The sequence below is a fragment of the Rhinoderma darwinii genome, chromosome 8, assembly GCF_050947455.1.
Source record: "Rhinoderma darwinii isolate aRhiDar2 chromosome 8, aRhiDar2.hap1, whole genome shotgun sequence".
Taxonomy (NCBI): domain Eukaryota; kingdom Metazoa; phylum Chordata; class Amphibia; order Anura; family Rhinodermatidae; genus Rhinoderma; species Rhinoderma darwinii.
Window position 1 is genome coordinate 60,804,694 of NC_134694.1, and position 20,710 is coordinate 60,825,403.

Genomic DNA, 20,710 nt, shown 5'->3' on the forward strand with positions numbered 1-20,710 from the left:
GTTTTTCGCGCCGTTTTCGCGGCGTTTTTTACGTCCGTTTTTGGAGCTGTTTTCATTGGAGTCTATGAGAAAACAGCTCCAAAAACGTCTGAAAGAAGTGTCCTGCACTTCTTTTGACAAGGCTGTATTTTTACGAGTCGTCGTTTGGCAGCTGTCAAACGACGACGCGTAAATAACAGGTCGTCTGCACAGTACGTCGGCAAACCCATTCAAATGAATGGGCAGATGTTTGCCGACGTATTGGAGCCGTATAATCAGACGTAAAACGAGGCATAATACGCCTCGTATACGTCTGAAATTTGGCCGTGTGAACATACCCTAACTTTGTCCTTTGTGATAAGTTGCGTCATTACCAAAGAATTAATTAAATGCAATATTACATAATTTTCAATGCATGTGCCTTTATTGGGACTACCTCTTATATTGGCTGTAGAGAAGAGCTGCTAACAAAGCACTGCGCTCTCTCTGATTAACTCGTGATTGGCCCGCATGTCATATAATTAGAATACATATAAACTTATATGTAAACATATTCATATCCAAATCAAAAAGAACTGATAGTACACAGTTTGTACAATACAAAAATTGAATTCTTTATTTAAAATGACCTAAAAGTAGATTAGATTCAAGAGGCTCTGTCACCAAATGATACTATCTTCTACATAATCTGATCGGCGCTGAAATGTAGATAACAGCAGTGGTTTTTATTTTGAAAAACCATCAATTTTGAGGAAGTTATGCACAATTTTAGATTTTTGCTAATTTAGTTTCTTAACCCCTTAAGGACGCAGCCTAGCTCAGAGCCCATTTTTCAAATCTGACATATTTCACTTTGTGGTAATAACGTCAGAATGCTTAAACCTATACAAGCGATTCTGAGATTGTTTTCTCGTGACACATTGGGCTTCATGTTCGTGGTAAAATTTGGTCGATATATTCAGTGTTTATTGGTGAAAAATTGCAAAATTTAGAGAAAATGTATAAAAAATAGCATTTTTCAGAATTTAAATGCATCTGCTTGTAAAACAGACGGTTATACCACCCAAAATAGTTACTAGTTCACATTTCCCATATGTCTACTTTAGATTAGCATTGTTTTTTGAACATTCTTTTATTTTTCTTGGACGTTAGAAGGCTTAGAACATAAACAGCAATTTCTCATATTTTTAAGAAAATGTCAAAAACCTTTTTTTTAATGTACCTGTTCAGTTCTGAAGTGGCTTTTTAGGGACCTATGTAGTAGACACCCCCATAAAACACCCCATTTTAAAAACTAGACCCCTCAAAGCATTCAAAACAGCATTTAGAAAGTTTTTTAACCCTTCAGGCATTTCACAGGAATTAAAGCAAAGTGGAGGTGAAATTTGCAAATTTCATTTTTCTTGCTGAATTTCAATTTTATTCAATTTTTTTTTCTGTAACACAGAAGGTTTTACCAGAGAAACACTACTAAATATGTATTGTCCAAATGCTGCAGTTTTTAGAAATGTCCCACATGTGTCTCTAGTGCGCTCGTGAACTAAAACACAAGCCCTAGAAGCAAAGAAGCACCTAGTGCATTTTGAGGCCTCTTTTTTATTAGAGTATATTTTAGGCAGCATGCCAGGTTTGAAGAGGTGTTGAGGTGCCAAAACAGTAGGAATCCCCCAACAGTGACCCCATTTTGGAAACTGCACCCTTCAAGGAATTCAATTATGGTTGTTGTTACCATTTTGACCGCACAGTTTTTTCACAGCACCTATTTGAATTGGGCTGTGAAATTAAAAAAATGTAATTTTTTCCAATAAGATGTCATTTGTGATCAAAATGTCTTATTTTCACAGGGAACAAAATACCCCATTTTGTTGCCCAATTTGTCCTTAGTGCGACAATACCCCATTTGTGGTGATAAACTGCCGTTTGGGCCCATGGGAGGGCTCAGAAGGAAAGGAGCGCTATATGTTTGTTGGAGTCCAGATTTTGCTGGATTGGTTTTCGGGTGCCATGTCGCATTTGCAGAGCCCCAGAGGTATCAAAGCAATGGAAACCCACCAGAAGTGACCCCATTTTGGAAACTACACCCCTCAAGGAATTCATTTATGAGTAATGTGACCCTTTAGACCCCATAGTTTCTTCACAGAACTTATTTGAATTGGGCTGGGAATTAAAAAAATATATATTTTTTCCAATATGTTCTTTTAGCTCAAAAATTCTTATTTTCACAAGAAATAAAATACTCCATTTTGTTGCCCAATTTGCCTTGAGTGCGGCAATACCCCATTTGTGGTGATAAACTGCCGTTTGGGTCCATGGGAGGGCTCAGAAGGAAAGGAGCGCTATTTGTTCTTTGCAGTGCAGATTTTGCTGGATTAGTTTTCGGGTGCCATGTTGCATTTGCAGAGCCCCAGAGGTATCAAAGCAATGGAAACCCACCAGAAGTGACCCCATTTTGGAAACTACACCCCTCAAGGAATTCATTTATGGGTGTTGTGACCATTTTGACCCCATCGTTTTTTTTCACAGAACTTATTTGAATTGGGCTGGGAATTAAAACAAAATTAATTTTTTCCAATTATATGTCGTTTTGGCTGAAAATGTCTTATTTTCACAAGAAATAAAATACCCCATTCTGTTGCGCAATTTGTCCTGAGTGCAGCAATACCCCACTTGTGGTGATAAACTGCCGTTTGGGCCCATGGGAGGGCTCAGAACGAAAGGACCACCATTTGGCCTACTGGGGATTTTCTTGTGCGAAGTCATGTATGCAGAAGCCCCAGTACAGTTGAAACCCGCAAGAAGTGACCCCATTTTAAAAACTACACCCTTAAAGAGGCTCTGTCACCAGATTTTGCAACCCCTATCTCCTATTGCAGCAGATCGGCGCTGCAATGTAGATAAGAGTAACGTTTTTTTTTGTTTTTTTTAAAACGAGCATTTTTGGCCAAGTTATGACCATTTTTATATTTATGAAAATGAGGCTTTCTAAAGTACAACTGGGCGTGTTTAAAGTTATGTACAACTGGGCGTGTATTGTGTGTGTACATCTGGGCGTTTTTACTTGTTTTACTAGCTGGGCGTTGTGAATAGAAGTGTATAATGCTGACGAATCAGCATCATCCACTTCTCTTCGTTACCACCCAGCTTCTGGCAGTGCACAGACACACAGCGTGTTCTTGAGAGATCACGCTGTGACGTCACTTCCTGCCCCAGGTCCTGCATCGTGTCGGACGAGCGAGGACACACCGGCACCAGAGGCTACAGTTGATTCTGCAGCAGCATCAGCGTTTGCAGGTAAGTAGCTACATCGACTTACCTGCAAACGCCGATGCTGCTGCAGAATCAACTGTAGCCTCTGGTGCCGATGTGTCCTCGCTCGTCCGACACGATGCAGGACCTGGGGCATGAAGTGAGTGACGTCACAGCGTGATCTCTCGAGAACACGCTGTGTGTCTGTTCACTGCCAGAAGCTGGGTGGTAACGAAGAGAAGTGGATGATGCTGATTCGTCAGCATCATACACTTCTATTCACAACGCCCAGCTAGTAAAAGAAGTAAAAACGCTCAGATGTACATACAAAATACACGCCCAGTTGTACTTTAGAAAGCCTAATTTGCATAAATATAAAAATGGTCATAACTTGGCCAAATATGCTCGTTTTTAAAAACAAAAACGTTACTCTTATCTACATTGCAACGCCGATCTGCTGCAATAGGAGATAGGGGTTGCAAAATCTGGTGACAGAGCCTCTTTAAGGCATTCATCTAGAGGTGTAGTGAGCATTTTGACCGTAGACATACACCCCATAAACTATAATGTGGGTTTTCCTGGGTACTGCAATACCCTACATGTGGCTGTTATCAGCTGCCTGGGCACACCCCTTCTGAGTGTTTTCCCAAGCAGAGTCTTAGGGAGGCCTGTCCGATTTCTTCTAGCAGCGCCGCATGCCGCAGGACTTCTGGGATCGAGGCAGTTGAAGAGTGGGAAGCTGGTATAAAAATTATCCAGGTAAAGGTGGTAACCCTGGTCCCGCAGTGGGTGCACCAAATCCCACACAATTTTGGCATTAACTCCCAGTAAGGGGGGGGGGGCATTCTGAGGGCTGAATACTGCTGTCCTTCCCTTCATATATCCTAAATCTGTAGGTATACCCTGATGCACTCTCGCACAGTTCATACATCGTCACGCCATACCTTGCCCTCTTACTCGGCAGGTACTGGCGGAATTGAACCCTCCCTTTAAAATGTACCAGGGACTCATCAATAGAAATACACTTCTCGGGGGTGTATGCTTGGGAAAACCGGACACTGAAACGGTCTAATAGGGGTCTCCGTTTATACAAACGGTTAAAACTGGGGTCATCTCGGGGTGGGCACGGCTCATTATCAGTATAATGTAAGAAGCAAAGTATTGCCTAATTTATTTTATTTTTTTAGGTTACAGTTCAGTTCTGAACTTGCTTTGAACCCCATTTTAGAAACTAGACCCCTCAATGTATTCACAACAGCATTTAGAAAGTTTATGAACCCTTTAGGTGTTTCACAGGAATTTAGAGCAAAATTTTTTGTCAGAAAATCCTCTTTATACCATTTTTTTATAACACAAAAGGTTTTATCAGAGAAACGCAACTCAATATTTATTGCCCAGATTCTGCAGTTTTGAGAAATATCCCACATGTGGCCCTAGCGTGATAATGGACTGAAGCACCGGCCTCAGAAGCAAAGGAGCACCTAGTGGATTTTGAGCCCTCCTTTTTTATTAGGCACCATGTCCGATTTGAAGAGGTCTTGTGGTGCCAAAACAGTGGAAACCCCCCGAAAGTGACCCCATTTTGGAAACTAGACCCCTTGAGGAATTCATTGTAGTTTTCATGGGGTGCATGTGACTTTTTTATCAGTTTTTATTCTATTTTTTAGTGGCGTGGTAACTAAAAAACAGCAATTCTACTATTGTTTTTTTATTCTATTTTTTTTTCTTTACAGCGTTCACCGTGCGCTATAAATGACATTCACTTTATTCTGCGGGGCGATACCATATGTTTATAGTTTTTTTTATGTCTTATGGCGTTTGCACAATAAAATACTTTTTGTAAAATATCATTTACTTTTTGTGTTACCTTATTCTAAGAGCCAGAACTTTTTTTTTTTTCCATTAATAAAGCCGTGCGAGGACTTATTTTTTGCGTAACGAAGTGTAGTTTTGATCAGTACCATTTTTAGGTACATGCGACTTTTTGATCTCTTTTTATTCCATTTTTTGGGAGGTGAAGTGACCAAACATTTGTGATTCTGGTACGGTTTATTATTATTTTCTTTTACGGCGTTCACCGCGCGGGATAAATAACAAAATAATTTTGTAGTTCAGGCCGTTACGGACGCGGCGATACCAATTATGTATAGTTTATTTGTTTGTTTATATATTTTTATTAATAATAAAGGACTGATAAGGGAAAAGGGGGGATTTTTACTTTTATTACTTTTAAAACTTTTATTTTCTTATTTTTATATATTTTTTTAATCTTTTTTTTTTTAACTTTATCCTACTAGGGGACTTGAGGGCAGGAGGCCCTGATCGCTATTCTAATACACTGCACTACATGCGTAGTGCAGTGTATTAGAGCTGTCAGCTATTCACTGACAGCAAGCATAGTGGGTCCTGACTTTGTCAGGACCGACTATGCTTCCGTCGATGGCATAGCCGGACTCCATTGTTTGGTGTCCAGTTGCCATAGTTACAATCGCCGGCCGCTATCGTGTAGCAGGCCGGCGATTGTAGCTTAACCCCTAAAAAGCCGTGATCGCTATTGAACACGGCTTTTAAGGGGTTAATCAGCGGGGACACAGCGATCGGTACCCGCTGTAGGAGCTGCGGCATCTGCTGTACGAGACAGCAGCTGTCACAGCTCCTGCATGTGTCGGGAGGACGGCCAAAATGGCCGTTATTCCCGGGACGTAATATTCCGTCGCTGAGCGCGAACGTATTGGTTAGCGTGACGGAATATTACGTCGCTGAGTGTGAAGGGGTTAATAGACAACTGGGCGTTTTTTACCTTTTTACCAACCAAGCGTTGTAAAGAGAAGTGTATGACGCTGACCAATCAGTGTCATACACTTCTCCCCATTCATTTTTAGCTCTTCTCGCAGCACAGCGTGATCTCGCGAGATCACGCTGTGCTGTCACATAGGGATGTCACGATACCAGAATTTGGACTTCGATACCGATACTTGGTGTAGTATTGCGATTTCGATACCAAAACGATACTTTGCCAACAGTAATAAAATAAAAAAAAGTTCTTCCATTTTCTGATGAGGCGCGTGGTGTGATGATGAATTTAACCTCCACGTGCCTCACATTAATAGTAATTAACCCCATTATGTTTCTCAGTCATAATGGGTTAATGTGTGAGGTACATGATAGGGTTAATTACTATTAATGTGAGGCACATGGAGGTTAAATTCATCACAACTCGTGCCTTACATTAATAAGTTAAGTTTTTTTTGTTTGTTTTTTTACAGCGTATAAGTGACACAAAAAAATTGTTGTGTAGGTTATTACGGCTGCGCCAATACCAAATATATGTATGTTTTATGTATTGAGATTTATTTTAAATGTTTATTGTAAAAAAAAAATAAAGGTATGTGTTTTAAATTTAATATTACTATGTTTTTACTTTATTTTTAAACTTTAATGTACAGGCATATATCAGATATATTTCAGTACATTAGCCTATGTACGTATAGTACACAGGCAGTTGTTAGGACATACCTAAGTATTCCCTAACAGGAGATATGGTAAGACAGCCCTGGGGTCCTTCAATAGACTCTGGGCTGTCTGCCCATATATGGTATGGCCTTCGATCGCGTCACAGGAATTTCCTGTGACGCGATCCAGGGGCGTCCCCCCTACTCATTTTCTCCTGAATGCAGCAGTCCGCTTTGATCGCAGCATTCAGGGGAATAGCGGCGGAGATGAGATGTTTCTCTGATCGCCGCCGCTATAGAGTGGGGCTGCGGCTGTGTAATACAGCCATTGCCCCGCTCCTGGCAGTGCACGCGCGGTCAGCATGAGGAGATGCGGCCGGCGGTGCACTAATGAGCGGCGGTTCAGGCATGGAGGACAGAACATGGGGGTGTTTTGCAGTGCGCCCGCCATGTTCTGTCTTCAGTGCCGCCGCTCATTAGTGGAGCGCTGGCCGCATCACCTCATGCTGACCGCGCGCACATGTCAGGACACGGGAGCGGGGCAATAAATGTATTAGACAGCCGCAGCCCTGCTCTCATACATTCATGTATTACTATACTTAACTGTGCGGCCGCACAGCTAAGTATCGAAATACATGAGATAACAGTTTCGAACCGTTTGGGAGATGCACAGTATCGAAACAGTATCGAAGTTTCGATGCATCGTGCATCCCTACTGTCACATACTACCACATTATCTTTACCGAAGTGTCTTGAGAGTCAATAGACATTGCTTCCAGCCAGGAAGCAATGTCTATTCACACTCCCGTAACTTCGGTAAAGTTTCTGGGGGACTTACACACATAGCACAGCGTGATCTGGCGAGATCACACTGTGGTGTCATTTACAGCGTGATCTCGCGAGATCGTGCTGTGATGAAGTCCCACAGAAACTTTACCGAAGTGTCGGGAGTGTGAATAGACATCGTATCTTGGCTGGAAGCGATGTCTATTCACTCTCAATACACTTCTGTAAAGTTAATGTGGGACTTCATCACAGCACAGCGAGATCACACTGTGCTGCGAGCACAGCTAAAAATGAATGGTGAGAAGTGTATGACGCTGATTGGTCAGCGTCGTACACTTCTCTTTACAACGCCCAGTTGGTATAAAAAAAAGTAAACGCCCAGTTGTCTATGAGGGTATATTCACACGGCTTATTTTCGGGCCTCCAAACGGCTGAAAAATCGGAATCGGGACGCCTCCAAACATCTGCCTATTGATTTTAATGGGAAAAACGCCGTTCTGTTACACGGCCGTTTTTCACAAGTGAAACGTTAAAAAAACGTCCGCGAAAAAGTGCATGTAGACTCTATGGAAAAACAGCCGTAAAAAACGCAGTGAAAAATACGAGTATGATTTAAAAACTTCTGAAAATCAGGGGCTGTTTTCCCTTGAAAACAGCTCCATATTTTGAGACGTTTTTTATTTTGTGTGCACATACCCTTGGACTATTTAGCATAAATTTAAATTGTGCATAACTTGTGTGCGCACATACCCTAACACACCCCTTTGACAAAGAGAATAGTAACACCCAGTTGTCAATTTATTTACTAATTTCTTGGAGGACTAACAGAGGAACGGCACAACACAGAGCTCTAAGAAAATGTGCTCCAGAATTATTTTATGTTGAATGCAAGTAATTACTAAAGTAAACCTGTCAGGAGAAGTGATAAGTGCTCTTTAAAATCCCCCTTTACACTTTTTGTATGATTGGTGATTACGGTCTAAATCCTACCAGAAAATGGATCCAACACCCCCAAATTCCATTAATACACAACATATTTCTTATCTTTCATTAGAATATTTGATAAAAAAAACACGAAAAATGAATAAGTGCACAGCTGCATTACATTATAGACACAAGTATTACAAGCCACCCTTTCACTGCTAAGGACATATGTAATATGTTATGACTTTAAATGCTTGCTGCATACGATTGTGCTATCATATTGGCTTTCAAATGATACCATCAAAACTCTAGGTGTAATATTCGGGCGCAGCACTCGTTTGAAGTCAGAGAGCAGGATGAAAAGTTTTGCTTCCTGCCTTTGTGTTTTTATCTGGAGTGGGAAGCTGCAAGTTACTGCTGGAAGAATGATCACAGCCAGTTAGTCATCTCTGACCCTAGATAGACTACTAGTGACTACCAAGGGAGTGATTCAGGAAGTTTTCTACAGGTTATCATCCCTCTTCCCAATCAGAGAGGATATGTGCTCTGAGGGGGTTGTTTTTTATTGCTAAAGCTAGTAACAAAATGAGAAGTTACGCACACCCTGCGCCGAATTGGACCATTTGTTGACTCAATGACTTAGATGTTTATTGGCATGTGGATCGCTGATATTTTTGGTCTATTTAGTTCTGGTGAATATGTAAAGATTTCTGCATGTAGAAAGAGGCATAAGTGGCATGTATGAACTCTGCACATCTTGAACTTTTATTTTAGGGGCTTGTGCACACACAAAATAAAAAACATCTGAAAATACGGAGCTGTTTTCAAGGGAAAACGCTCCTGATTTTCAGACTTTTTTGTAATCCGTCGTGTTTTTTTGCAGCGTTTTAAACGGCCGTTTTTGGAGCTGCTTTTCCATAGTCTATGGAAAACGGATCCATAAACAGCTTGAAGAAGTGACATGCACTTTAAAACACGGTCGCGTAAAAAGCGCCCAGTAGGAACAGAACGGCGTTTTCCCATTGAAATCAATGGGCAGATGTTTAGAGGCGTTCTGCTTCCGTTTTTTCAACGGAATCAAGTCGACTGCGCTATTGATTCCGTTGAAAAAACGGAAACCTGCCGGAACGGTGCAAATGGAAACTTTAGCTTGTCAATGGTGACAGAAACATTGCTAATGGTTTCCGTTTCACTTTCAGTTGAGGAGTTCCACGACGGAAAGCGATTAAGTCCCACACAAACTTTACAGAAGTGTCGGGATTTCGAATAGACATCACGTCCTGGCTGGAGGTGATGTCTATTCACTGTCAAGACACTTCAGTAAAGATAATGTGGGAGTATGTGACAGCACAGCGTGATCTCGCTAGTTCAGGCTGTGCGGAGTATGAATGGAGAGAAGTGTATGACGCAGATTGGTCAGCGTCATACACTCTGTCCTGATAATGAATATACATCACTACCAGCCTGGACATGATGTTTATTCAGAATCCTGACTCTTCTGAATCTTTTCTGTGAGATTCCAGCAAGGCAAGCGTAATCTCGTTTGAAATAACAGGTTACATCATAATCTCGCAAGATTACGCTTGCCTTGCTGGAATCTCACAGAAAAGATTCAGAAGTGTCAGGATTCTGAATAAACATCACGTCCAGGCTGGTAGTGATGTATATTCATTATCAGGACACTGCAGTAATGTTCGTGTTTGTGGCTGCACATAGCGATACAACTATATCGCTAGTGCAGTGTAAATGAATGGAGAGGAGTGCATGACGCTGATTGGTCAGCGTCATACACTCCTCTGTACAACGCCCACTTGGTCTAAAGTAAAACACGCCCACTTGGGCATTAAGAAACTCATTAGCATAAAGTAAAAAAATCGCTCAAAGTGGTTTAAAATAGATAGTTTTTCGAAATAAAAAGCATTACTGTCACCTACATTACAGTGCCGATCTCCTTATGTAGGAGATGGGGCACTTATAATGTGGTGACAGAGCCTCTTTAAAGAGGCTCTGTCACCACATTATAAGTGCCCTATCTCCTACATAAGGAGATGGGCGCTATAATGTAGGTGACAGTAATGCTTTTTATTTAAAAAAACAATCTATTTTTACCATTTTATTAGCGTTTTTTAGATTTATGCTAATGAGTTGCTTAATGCCCAAGTGGGCGTATTTTTACTTTAAACCAAGTGGGCGTTGTACAGAGGAGTGTATGACGCTGACCAATCAGCGTCATTCACTTCTCTCCATTCATTTACTCAGCGCATAGGGATCCTGCTAGATCCTTATGTGCTGTCTTATACTAACACATTAACAATACTGAAGTGTTTAGACAGTGAATAGACATTGTTTCTATGGTAGTTACAGCAGAGGAAGTGTGATCTCGTAACCTGTCATTTACGCGTCCTCTGCTGTAACTACCACAGACAGAGTAACGAAGTGCAGAGATTGTGAATAGACATCCCGTGGAATGTCTATTCACTGTCTAAACACTTCAGTATTGTTAATGTGTTCATATAAGACAGTACATAAGGATCTAACAGGATCCCTATGCGCTGTGTAAATGAATGGAGAGGAGTGCATGATGCTGATTGGTCAGCGTCATACACTCCCCTGTACAATGCCCACTTGGTCTAAAGTAAAAATACGCCCACTTGGGCATTAAGCAACTCATTAGCATAAATCTAAAAACGCTAATAAAGTGGTAAGAATAGATTGTTTTTATTAATAAAAAGCATTACCGTCACCTACATTACAGCGCCGATCTCCTTATGTAGAAGATAGGGCAGTTGTAATGTGGTGACAGAGCCTCTTTAAGCAGAAATAAATGAAGTCGAAATGTAATAAATATTTTGGTAATTGTGGCATGATACAACACTGTTCTTGACCTTACCAAGCACCCCAGGCATGAACTAATCCTCCGCATTGGGAACGCCCTCTGTTCTGCTAAGGATTGCGACACAAGACTCTGGAGGTTGTTGTATTAGCAAGGCTTGGATACAGTTGCACTGAATTGTGTGCCCTAAGGATATTACTATGTTAGTAAGAGAACTTATTCAAGAAGCACTTTAATTTCATTACATACAACTTAATAGAGAAATATGATATTCATCTTTGCTGAATGTTAGAACTGTGCATGTGCACGAGTCAAGCATTTAATTTGTTTCAATTTAATAATATATTCAGAATAATTATCGGTAAAGCATGGTCAAATAAAATAAGTGGAACGCTTCCATGTTAGGCCCTGTTCACACAGAGGTTTTTGCAGGCAGAAAATTCTGCATCAAATTTCTGTTTGGAATTTTGAGGCAGATTTTGATCTGCCTGCACGCCGTTTTCCGTGGCGTTTTTTTGCGGCGTTTTTCGCTCGCGCCCATTGAGCGCCACGGGAAAAAACGCTGCAAAATACAGTTCTCTGGCTCCCATTGATGTCAATTGGAGGTCAGAGACGTAAACGCCAGAAGATAGGGAATGTCGCTTTTTCCCGCGAGCGTTTTTTACCGCTCACTGGGAAAAAACTCCTCCGCCTCCCATTGAAATCAATGGGAGCCATTTTCGGACTTTTTTGGTGCAGTTTCCGTGTCCAAAAAAGTGTAAAAAAAAAACTCTGTGAACAGGGCCTTAAAGGGATTAAATGAAACAAATAATATTTAATATTTATGTATAGATAGATAAAGATTCGCTGCTGGGAGACATGACAGCACTATGTACAAAATGTAATTTTGTAATTTATATGGGCCTATAGCGATGGGATAATGCAGCAATATAAGCATTTGTCCCTATGGGAATAATGTGGTTGGGACCAACAAAGACCAGCAACAAGGGGTAATAGACTTATGTGTGTGTATGTGTGTATATATATATATGTGTGTGTGTGTGTGTATATATATATATATACATATTGTATATACATGTTTATATACTAGTCCTAATGAATTAGAATATCATCAAAAATGCATTTATTTCAGTAATTCAGTTCAAAAAGTGAAACTCATATATTATATAGATTCATTACACACAGTGTGATCTATTTCCAGCATTTGTTTCTTTTAACCCCTTCCCGACATTTGACGTATCCATACGCCAAAGTCGGGTGGGGGAAGTATGGAGCGGGCTCACGGAGTGAACCCACTCCATACGATGCAGGTGTCGGCTGTTTGTTACAGCCGACACTTCAGAGAAACGAGCGGCATCGCGCTCGAGCGCGATCCCGCTCGTTTAACTCGTTAACATTTCAATCGTTAGAAAGAGGGGCGACCCCCTCTAACAGCTCATCGCGCCCCCCGCAACGCAATCGCGGGGTGGACGATGGTTGCCTGGGGGCCTAATGAAGGCCGCCAGGTCTGCCATCTTTGTGCACCTATTAAGCCCTGCCAGTCAGAATCACATTAGTATTGCAGTATATCGTGCAAGTTGGTTGAAGTCCCCTAGGGGGACTAATAAAAAAAAAAAAGTAAAAATGAGTTAAATAAAGGTTGTTTTTTTGGGTGTTTAAAAAAAATAATATATATTAAAAGTTAAAAAAAACTCTTTTACCATTTTCCCTCTAGAGCATAGTAAAAAAATAAATAAATAAACATAATTCGTATCGCCGCGTCCGTAAAAGTCTGAACTATTAAAATATATCATTATTTAAACTGCACAGAAAAAAAAATTGTAAACGCCAGAATCTCTATTTTTTGGTCACCTAATCTCCCACAAAAAATGAAATAAAAAGTGATGAAACCGTCGCATGTACACCAAAATGGTATTATTAAAAACTGCAACTTATCCCGCAAAAAAATAAGCCCTCATACCACTTAATTGACGAATAAATAAAAAATTTACGGCTCTCGGAATTTGGCGACACAAAGTAAATTTTACACTTAGGTTTTTACTTGTAGATGTAGTAAAATATAGAAAAAACTAAAAATATTAGGTATCGCCGTAATGGTATTGACCCACAGAATAAAGTTAACATGTTGTTTTAATTGCACAGTGAATTCCGTCAAAACGGCGCGCAAAAAACCATGGAGGAATCGCTGTTTTTTTCATTTTCTACCCCACAAATATTTTTTTTTTTACATTTGCTAGTACATTATATTTCAAAATATGTGCTACGAAAATCTACAACTTGTCCCGCAAAAATCAAGCCCTCATAGTACTATATCGACTGAAAAATAAAGACGTTATGGCTTTTAGAAGGTGGGAAGGAAAAAACTAAAATGAAAATCTGAAAAGGGCTGCGGCCGGAAGGGGTTAATGTTGATGATTGTGTCTAACAGTTAAAGAGGCTCTGTCACCACATTATAAGTGCCCTATCTCCTATATAAAAAGATTGGCGCTGTAATGTAAAAACTATCTAGTTTTACCACTTTATGAGCGATTTTTAGCTTTATGCTAATGAGTTTCTTAATGCCCAAGTGGGCATGTTTTTACTTTAGACCAAGTGGGCGTTGTACAGAGGAGTGTATGACGCTGACCAATCAGCATCATGCACTTCTCTCCATTCATTTACACTGCACTAGTGATATAGTTATATCGCTATGTGCAGCTACATACACAAACACTAACATTACTGCAGTGTCCTGATAATGAATATGATGTAACAAAAAATGAATTCTCCCAGAATGCAGTGCGCATAGAAGAGCTTAGCAGAGTTGTAAAGCCATGTGCACACGCAGTGGATGTTTTAAATCACAAAGATTCTCCTGCATATTTTAACGCAGATGTTGCAGTATATTTCACCTTTTGTATAGCAATGGAAAAAAAATCACAACAAAGGGCATGCAGTGGATTTTAATACAAATCGATGACAGTGAAAATGTGGCACAATATTCTAAAAACACTAACAGAATTTTGCAAGCTGGAAATCTGTGATTTTTTCAGACTTTGCAATTTGATCTTCCATCATGTATCTATGATTTCGCCAAAGATGATTTTGATTGGATTTCCTCTTTAACCCATTTCTGACATCCACTGTACACGTATGGTGGAAGTCGGAGGGGGGCGTCATGGGCTGAGCCTGCTCCATACTCTGCGGTTGTGTATTACAGCTGACATCCCTCTCTAACGGCCAGGATTGGAGAAATCTCAGATCCTGGCTGTTGAACTGCTTAGATACTTCCGTCAATAGTGACCACATCATTTTAAGTACCCCTTGTGACGTGATCGCGGGGTACAGATGGTTGTCATGGCAGCCTAATAAAAGCCCCCAGGTCTGCCATCTTTGTCCTCCTAATAAGCCCTATTTCTGGGAATGTTTAATGAAGTATTGTGCTAAGTATTGTAGTGTATTTGACCAGTGATTTAACAATCACTTGTTCAAGTCCCCTAGTGGGACAATTATTATTTTATTTAATAAAGATTTTACAAATGTACAAAAAAATAAAAATATATTTTTGCAGTCTTCCGCTAAAGTTATTAAAACTATAAAAAAACATAATTGGTATCGCTGTGTCCAAAAAGTCTAAACTTTTCTAATATAACGTTATGTATCCATGAGAGTGAACGCTGTAAAAAAAAGTGAATGCCAGTATTGATGTTTTTTTGTTATTTTGCCTCCCCCAAAAAATGATACCAAAAAAAACTACAGCTCGCCCCGAAAAAACAAGCCATCGCACAGCTCCATTAACAGAAAAATAAGTTAGGAGTCAGAATATGGTGACGCAAAACACATTTTTTTTTTTAAAGAAATAGTTTTTATTTGGTAAAAGTAGTGAAACAAACTTTATAAATTTGATATCATTGTGTTTGTATTGACCTGCAGAATACAGTGTTAGCATGTCATTTTTACAGCAGTGTGAATGCCAAAAAACTATACCCAAAACACAATGAATTGCTGAAGGTTTTTTTACCCCATTACACACCACAAAATAATGTTTAAAAGCTTCTCAGTACATTGTATGATATATTGTATGGTAAATGAAACGGTTCCATTAAAAACTACAACTCTCCCACCCTCCCCAAAAATAATCCCTTATGTTCTATAATGTTAGCTAAAACAAAAAAGTAATAGTTCTTGGAATGCGGGGAGGAAAAATTGAAAATGGAGAATGGCTCAGCGGGAAGGGGTTATGAATGTACGCAAAATATTGTGATTGTGATGTTGGTTCAAATTTGACTTTTATACCATAGGGATTCATTCTCCATCTTTTCAATAAAGAAAAATGAGAACAGATCTCATGACTTAATATTTTGTATTTTAGGCTGGGACCTGATAGCATTTTCAGTGAGAAACAGAAAGGGTCTTTACACTGAGTGTGAACAGAGCTTTATGTTGTAGCATGCCTAATTTGTTTTGTTTTGCTTAATATTAAATGGGTATTCCCAGAATGAAGAGAGTCTTAACCCCTTAGTGACCAGCCCATTTTAGGCCTGTATACATAGCTGTATGAGGACTTGTTTTTGGCGGGATTAGTTGTACTTTTTAATAGCACCATTTTTGGGTACATATCATTTTTTTATTAACTTTTTTGGGGGGGATTATAAAAAAAACCTGAAATTCCGCCATTGTTCTATGCGTTTTTAAATTGACGCCGTTCACTGTGCAACGTAAATAACACATTACCTTTATTCTTTGGGTCGGTACGATTACGGCGATACCACATATGTAGAGTTTTTTAATGTTTTACGACTTTTGCACAATAAAAACACTTTTGAACTAAAATTATTTGTTTTTGCATCGTCGCTTTCCAAGAGCCGTAACTTTTTTATTTTTCCATCAATGTAGTGATTTTTTGGGCTTGTTTTCTGCGGGACGAGACGTAGTTTTGATTGGTACTGTTTTGGGGTGCATGGCACTTATTGATTAATTTTTATTATGACTTTTTTGGGGGGCAATGGAAAAAAATTGCAATTTCGCCATTGTTTTTTGCGTTTTTTTTTTTACGGTGTTCACCTTGCGGTTTAAATTACATATTAACTTTATTAATGGAGTCATTACGGTCGCGGCGATACCATATATGTGTACTTTTATTTATTTTTTACACTTTTACTAAATAAAACCACTTTTTATGGAAAAAAATGGTTTTATTTATTTCTTTACTGTAATTTTTATTAATAAGCTATTTCACTTTGATTTATTTTATTAGTCCCACTAGGGGACTTTACTGTGCGATCTTCAGATCGCTGCTATAATGCTCTTATACTTCGTATACCAGAGCATTATTGCCTGTCAGTGTAAATCTGACAGGCAATCTGTTAGGACGTGCCTCCGGCGCGTCCTAACAGGCATATGTCCAGGGCAGACCTGGGGGCTTTTATCAAGCCCCCGGCTGCCATGACACCGCATCGGAGACCCGCGATTGTATTTGCGGGCCGCCGATGGGTGACAGAGGGAGCTCACTCCCTCTGTAAACAAAGTTAAATGCAGCGGTCGCTATTGATGGCGGCATTTAACGGGTTAAACACCCGCGATCGAAGTAAACTTCGATCGCGGGCGTTGAAGCAGTAGCTCAGCTGTCATCAGACAGCTGAGCCCCGGCTCCAGCCTGCACGGGAGACCCGTGCAGGACTTAGACTAGGCTCACGTGAAAAGGCGTCAGCCTAGCCCAAGGCCCCTTAGTGACGAACGTGAAAAGGCGTATTGGTGGTCACTAAGGGGTTAATAAATAGCATTTTAAAAATTCTTAATATTTGCAATGTACATCAGTTAGTCAAATTTGCAACGTTAAAAATAAATCCTTGTCCAGTGCGACCCAAATCCTACCTTGTTGTGATCCAGTTGCCACTGGCTACGTCCTGCTGTAGTTCATGGTAAGCAGGATGAGTACGCGCAGAGTCATATCTTGATTTAATGCGGGCCATCGGAGGTTTGATGCAGTGCCCCTGTTTAGTAGCTCCATCGTGTAAGCACAGGACGGACACCTACACCTCGAGTTTGAGTGCGCTTCCTCTATAACCCCACAGAACAGCATCATAGGACAGGCTCTTACAGCAGAACAAGATTACTGGGATTAGCCTAGTTTGTGTCAAAAGACTCTTAGGGTTAATTTATATTCGTGTAATCGCCGCAAAATAACGCAATTTGTTGTACAGCTGGATATCATCGCTGGTCCATTTCAGGCTTTACTCGTCTATTCCTCTTTTAGATGCTAAGCCTTTCTGGCTATGACAGTCAAAGGTCAGTGTAGCCATCCTCGGCAGCAGCGCTAAACTGCCTGTCAGCATCGCTGTATTCCAGTGCCATAAAGTGGAATCTGAAAAGTTTCCTAGTTTTGGGTCCATTTTTATTCAAAGGATGCCACTGTACTTCTGAATAAAATAGGGAAACCCATATTACCATTCACTGTGAAGGATTGTAGGGCTGAAACGCACCACACAAAGGCGTGCTGGGGAATCATGGGTAATAAAATGTACCGCATTGGAATAGGTGTCACATTACTCTCTGTTCAGTACCGCCCATTTCAGAAGCTGTGCCAAAATTAAGATATCCGAGCCGGGGAGATGGGGAAGATGCAAGCTGTGGAATGCAGGGACCAAACAGTAGGCATGCTTCTAACATCTTAAAGGGAAGGTGTCATGATTTATTATTTTTTTTAATTATATTGCTTTTAATATCATGTAAACAAAAATTTTATTTATTTGTGTTGTCACTTTCTACTTTTTAATGTATTCATACTTTTACTTCTCTATGGGGGCTGCCATTTTTTTTTCATCTCTGTGTCGATTAACGACACATACAGAGATGCTATACGGCACATACAACCCCATAGAGAATGCGAACTCGAGCCGTTCCATTTTCAGAAGCATGCGCCATCTGTGTGTGAACTGCGAATGCGCAGTTCTCACACAGACCAGAACAAAGCTCGTTCGTAGCGCGAAATACGGCGCCATTTTCAAGTGGAATGGAAGCCGCTACCGGACAGTAAGATGACGACTTCCGGCCGCGCCTTCCGGCCATATGTTCAACGAAGGCGCAAGGAAGAGTAGCGTAGGCGGCAAGAACTTTGGTAGACCAGCGGCGGCAGGAGCAGGTAATTTATGTTCGTGTATGATGTGCGACTGTGTGATACTGTCTGCTGAGCTGTAGAACCTCCTACCACTGTGCAGTCGCTCAGAAAATGGCGGCACACAGTGTAGGAGATTTGAAGACATTCAAACCCCTCCCTCTTCTGGCACTAGCCAGAAGAAGGGAGGGGGGATTGTGTGAGGACACTAGAGGAGAGTGTGTCCACCCCAAATTTGCAGCATAAATCAATGAGGTTGCTTTACCACAGTGAGCATGCTGCAATTTTGGGAACTGCTTTCTCTAGTGACCAGCACATGGAAATATTAAAAATTAGAATCTAATTTATATCTCCTAATTTGTGAAAAAAATTAAACCAATGTGTAATCACTTATATACTAATTGTTTAACTGAAAAAATTACATTAAATTCTAGCAACACATTCCACAAGTTGTGAGAGTTTGGGAAAAACTTTTCAAGATGGGAAAACACCCTTTAAATGTATCAATGTAGAGCAGTAGTAGCAGTGATTTCAAAATACAACAATACTAATAATGGCAAGGAACGCTGTGCACAATACAGAATCTGACAATGTCTAGCTTGTACTATACTTGTGCAGACATAAACACGTGGCGAACATCCTTTCATAGAGATATAGGGCGGCACATAAAAAGTGTTTGCGCATATCTATAGGTACATCACTCGATATGTACGTATGGAGCACCATAATGTTAGCTAATGTTGCTGTAATCCTTAAAATGATAACCAGGACAATTTACTAATTGATTGTAATGACTTCTGGGGTTCAGCCTTGCCCATGGCATTTACATTACAGTACATACATTGTACATATATTGCATAGGTACCTGAAATAATAAGCTGCTTCCAATCTTACCTGGATTCAAGTTTGGACAGAGACCGCTTATATTCGACTTGATGTAAGAATGCCGATTTCCACTCATTACTTGTCACACGCACGCGTTGACATTTTCAGAAGTACCTGTTTAACTTTCTTAGTGACTAACGGGCACTCGCTGACATTTTATAAAACATAGGGAGCGTTTCACAAAAGACACTCAAATTTTTCTAATAACTCCTGTAAATCACACAGAATCCATCTGATCATCAAGATGATTAAACCACAACTCAAGTGTATGTGTTTGCGTTTTTAAAAAGCCAAAAACTACTGGTGGTTTGTTGCACAAGTTTCCACCAGGGGTCGCCATTTCCTCATGGGGTGTACTTTTAGGTAAAAGGAGATGCACTTTGAGGTGGTCTTTTCTACAATAATGTGGGCTTCTGGAACTCCTGCATCATTTTGCAGACCAAAATTGACTATTTGTTGAGAGTTATGATTACTTTTACTATAGCATTAGAAATAGGTTTTGTTTTTTTCTTTATTTCTACCATAAAGTATTTGATAAGCAGTGTACATGTTCTCAGATGAAGAAACACTTTATTCTTTTGCCTAAACTTACTAAAATACTATATTCTATGTAACATGTTTTGTCTTTTTGTTTTTGAATTTTCGCGCAGATGGCCCTATTATTGAATAGTGAAGACAGATCACATCTGGAGGAAGGCATCAGGCTTTTACGAAGAACGAGGCGGAACAAAGGCAGTGAAGGCTCTGAGAGTAAGTGTTGCTTTTACTCCAGGGCTTCATATCTTTAAAGGATAAAAAGAAAATGGAAAGGGATGGGAGTAATATAAGGATACTTCAGGCTTCAGGTAAGATTGTGTCATTTTCCATTTAGTCTTCTACTTTGCAGCAACATAGTCGACTGCTCTGGGTAGGATGTTGTTTTTAATGGTAGAACTGGGACAAGACATATGTTGCCTGGATAAAATTCCTCTAGGGGTCTTAGATAAGATGACTTAAAGCTTGTGACGTATGGTTTTAATTGGACACCTCCATATTTTATATTTATGTAAAACACATTTTTCTAATAGAGTGCTACGGTATTTGCTGTAAGATATGTTCATTCTTTATTTTCTTATGGGAAAAAAGTTGCTAACAGCCATCGGTGGTAAGCTACCTGTACTGCTGGACAAGGTCATTTAATAGTAGCCTTCATATATCATTAAATGAATATTCCGATCAAAATAAGTGACATCCAATCCCTGAAAGCATGGCCACCCCCATTGAACACTTTTCTACGCACTGATCTTGATCTATGCTGTACAGGAACAGCCACGCATCCCCATTCACTTTAAATGTAACTTGAATTCACTTGCAGGAAAAAAAGCTTAAAGAAAATGACGCCCTACATTCTAGGTATCTGTGTAGGTTCCAAAGGTTGGAGTAAAATGTCATTCATTGCAATTAGCCAAATTGGCAAGAGAACCTCTTTAATCCGTCACCAATACGCCTTTTCACGGCAGCCTAGTCTAAGTC

The 20,710-nt window shown here is 40.1% G+C and overlaps 1 protein-coding gene across 3 annotated transcripts in view; it reads left to right on the top strand.

Annotated features, from left to right (window-relative positions):
- EDA (ectodysplasin A) overlaps positions 1–20,710 on the top strand; it is a 218,615-nt gene that overhangs the window by 108,823 nt on the left and 89,082 nt on the right. For all 3 annotated transcript variants that reach the window (XM_075835656.1, XM_075835655.1, XM_075835657.1), the window contains exon 2: positions 19,849–19,948. In XM_075835656.1, coding sequence (XP_075691771.1) covers positions 19,849–19,948 — 100 coding nt within the window. The remainder of the gene's footprint in view (positions 1–19,848; positions 19,949–20,710) is intronic.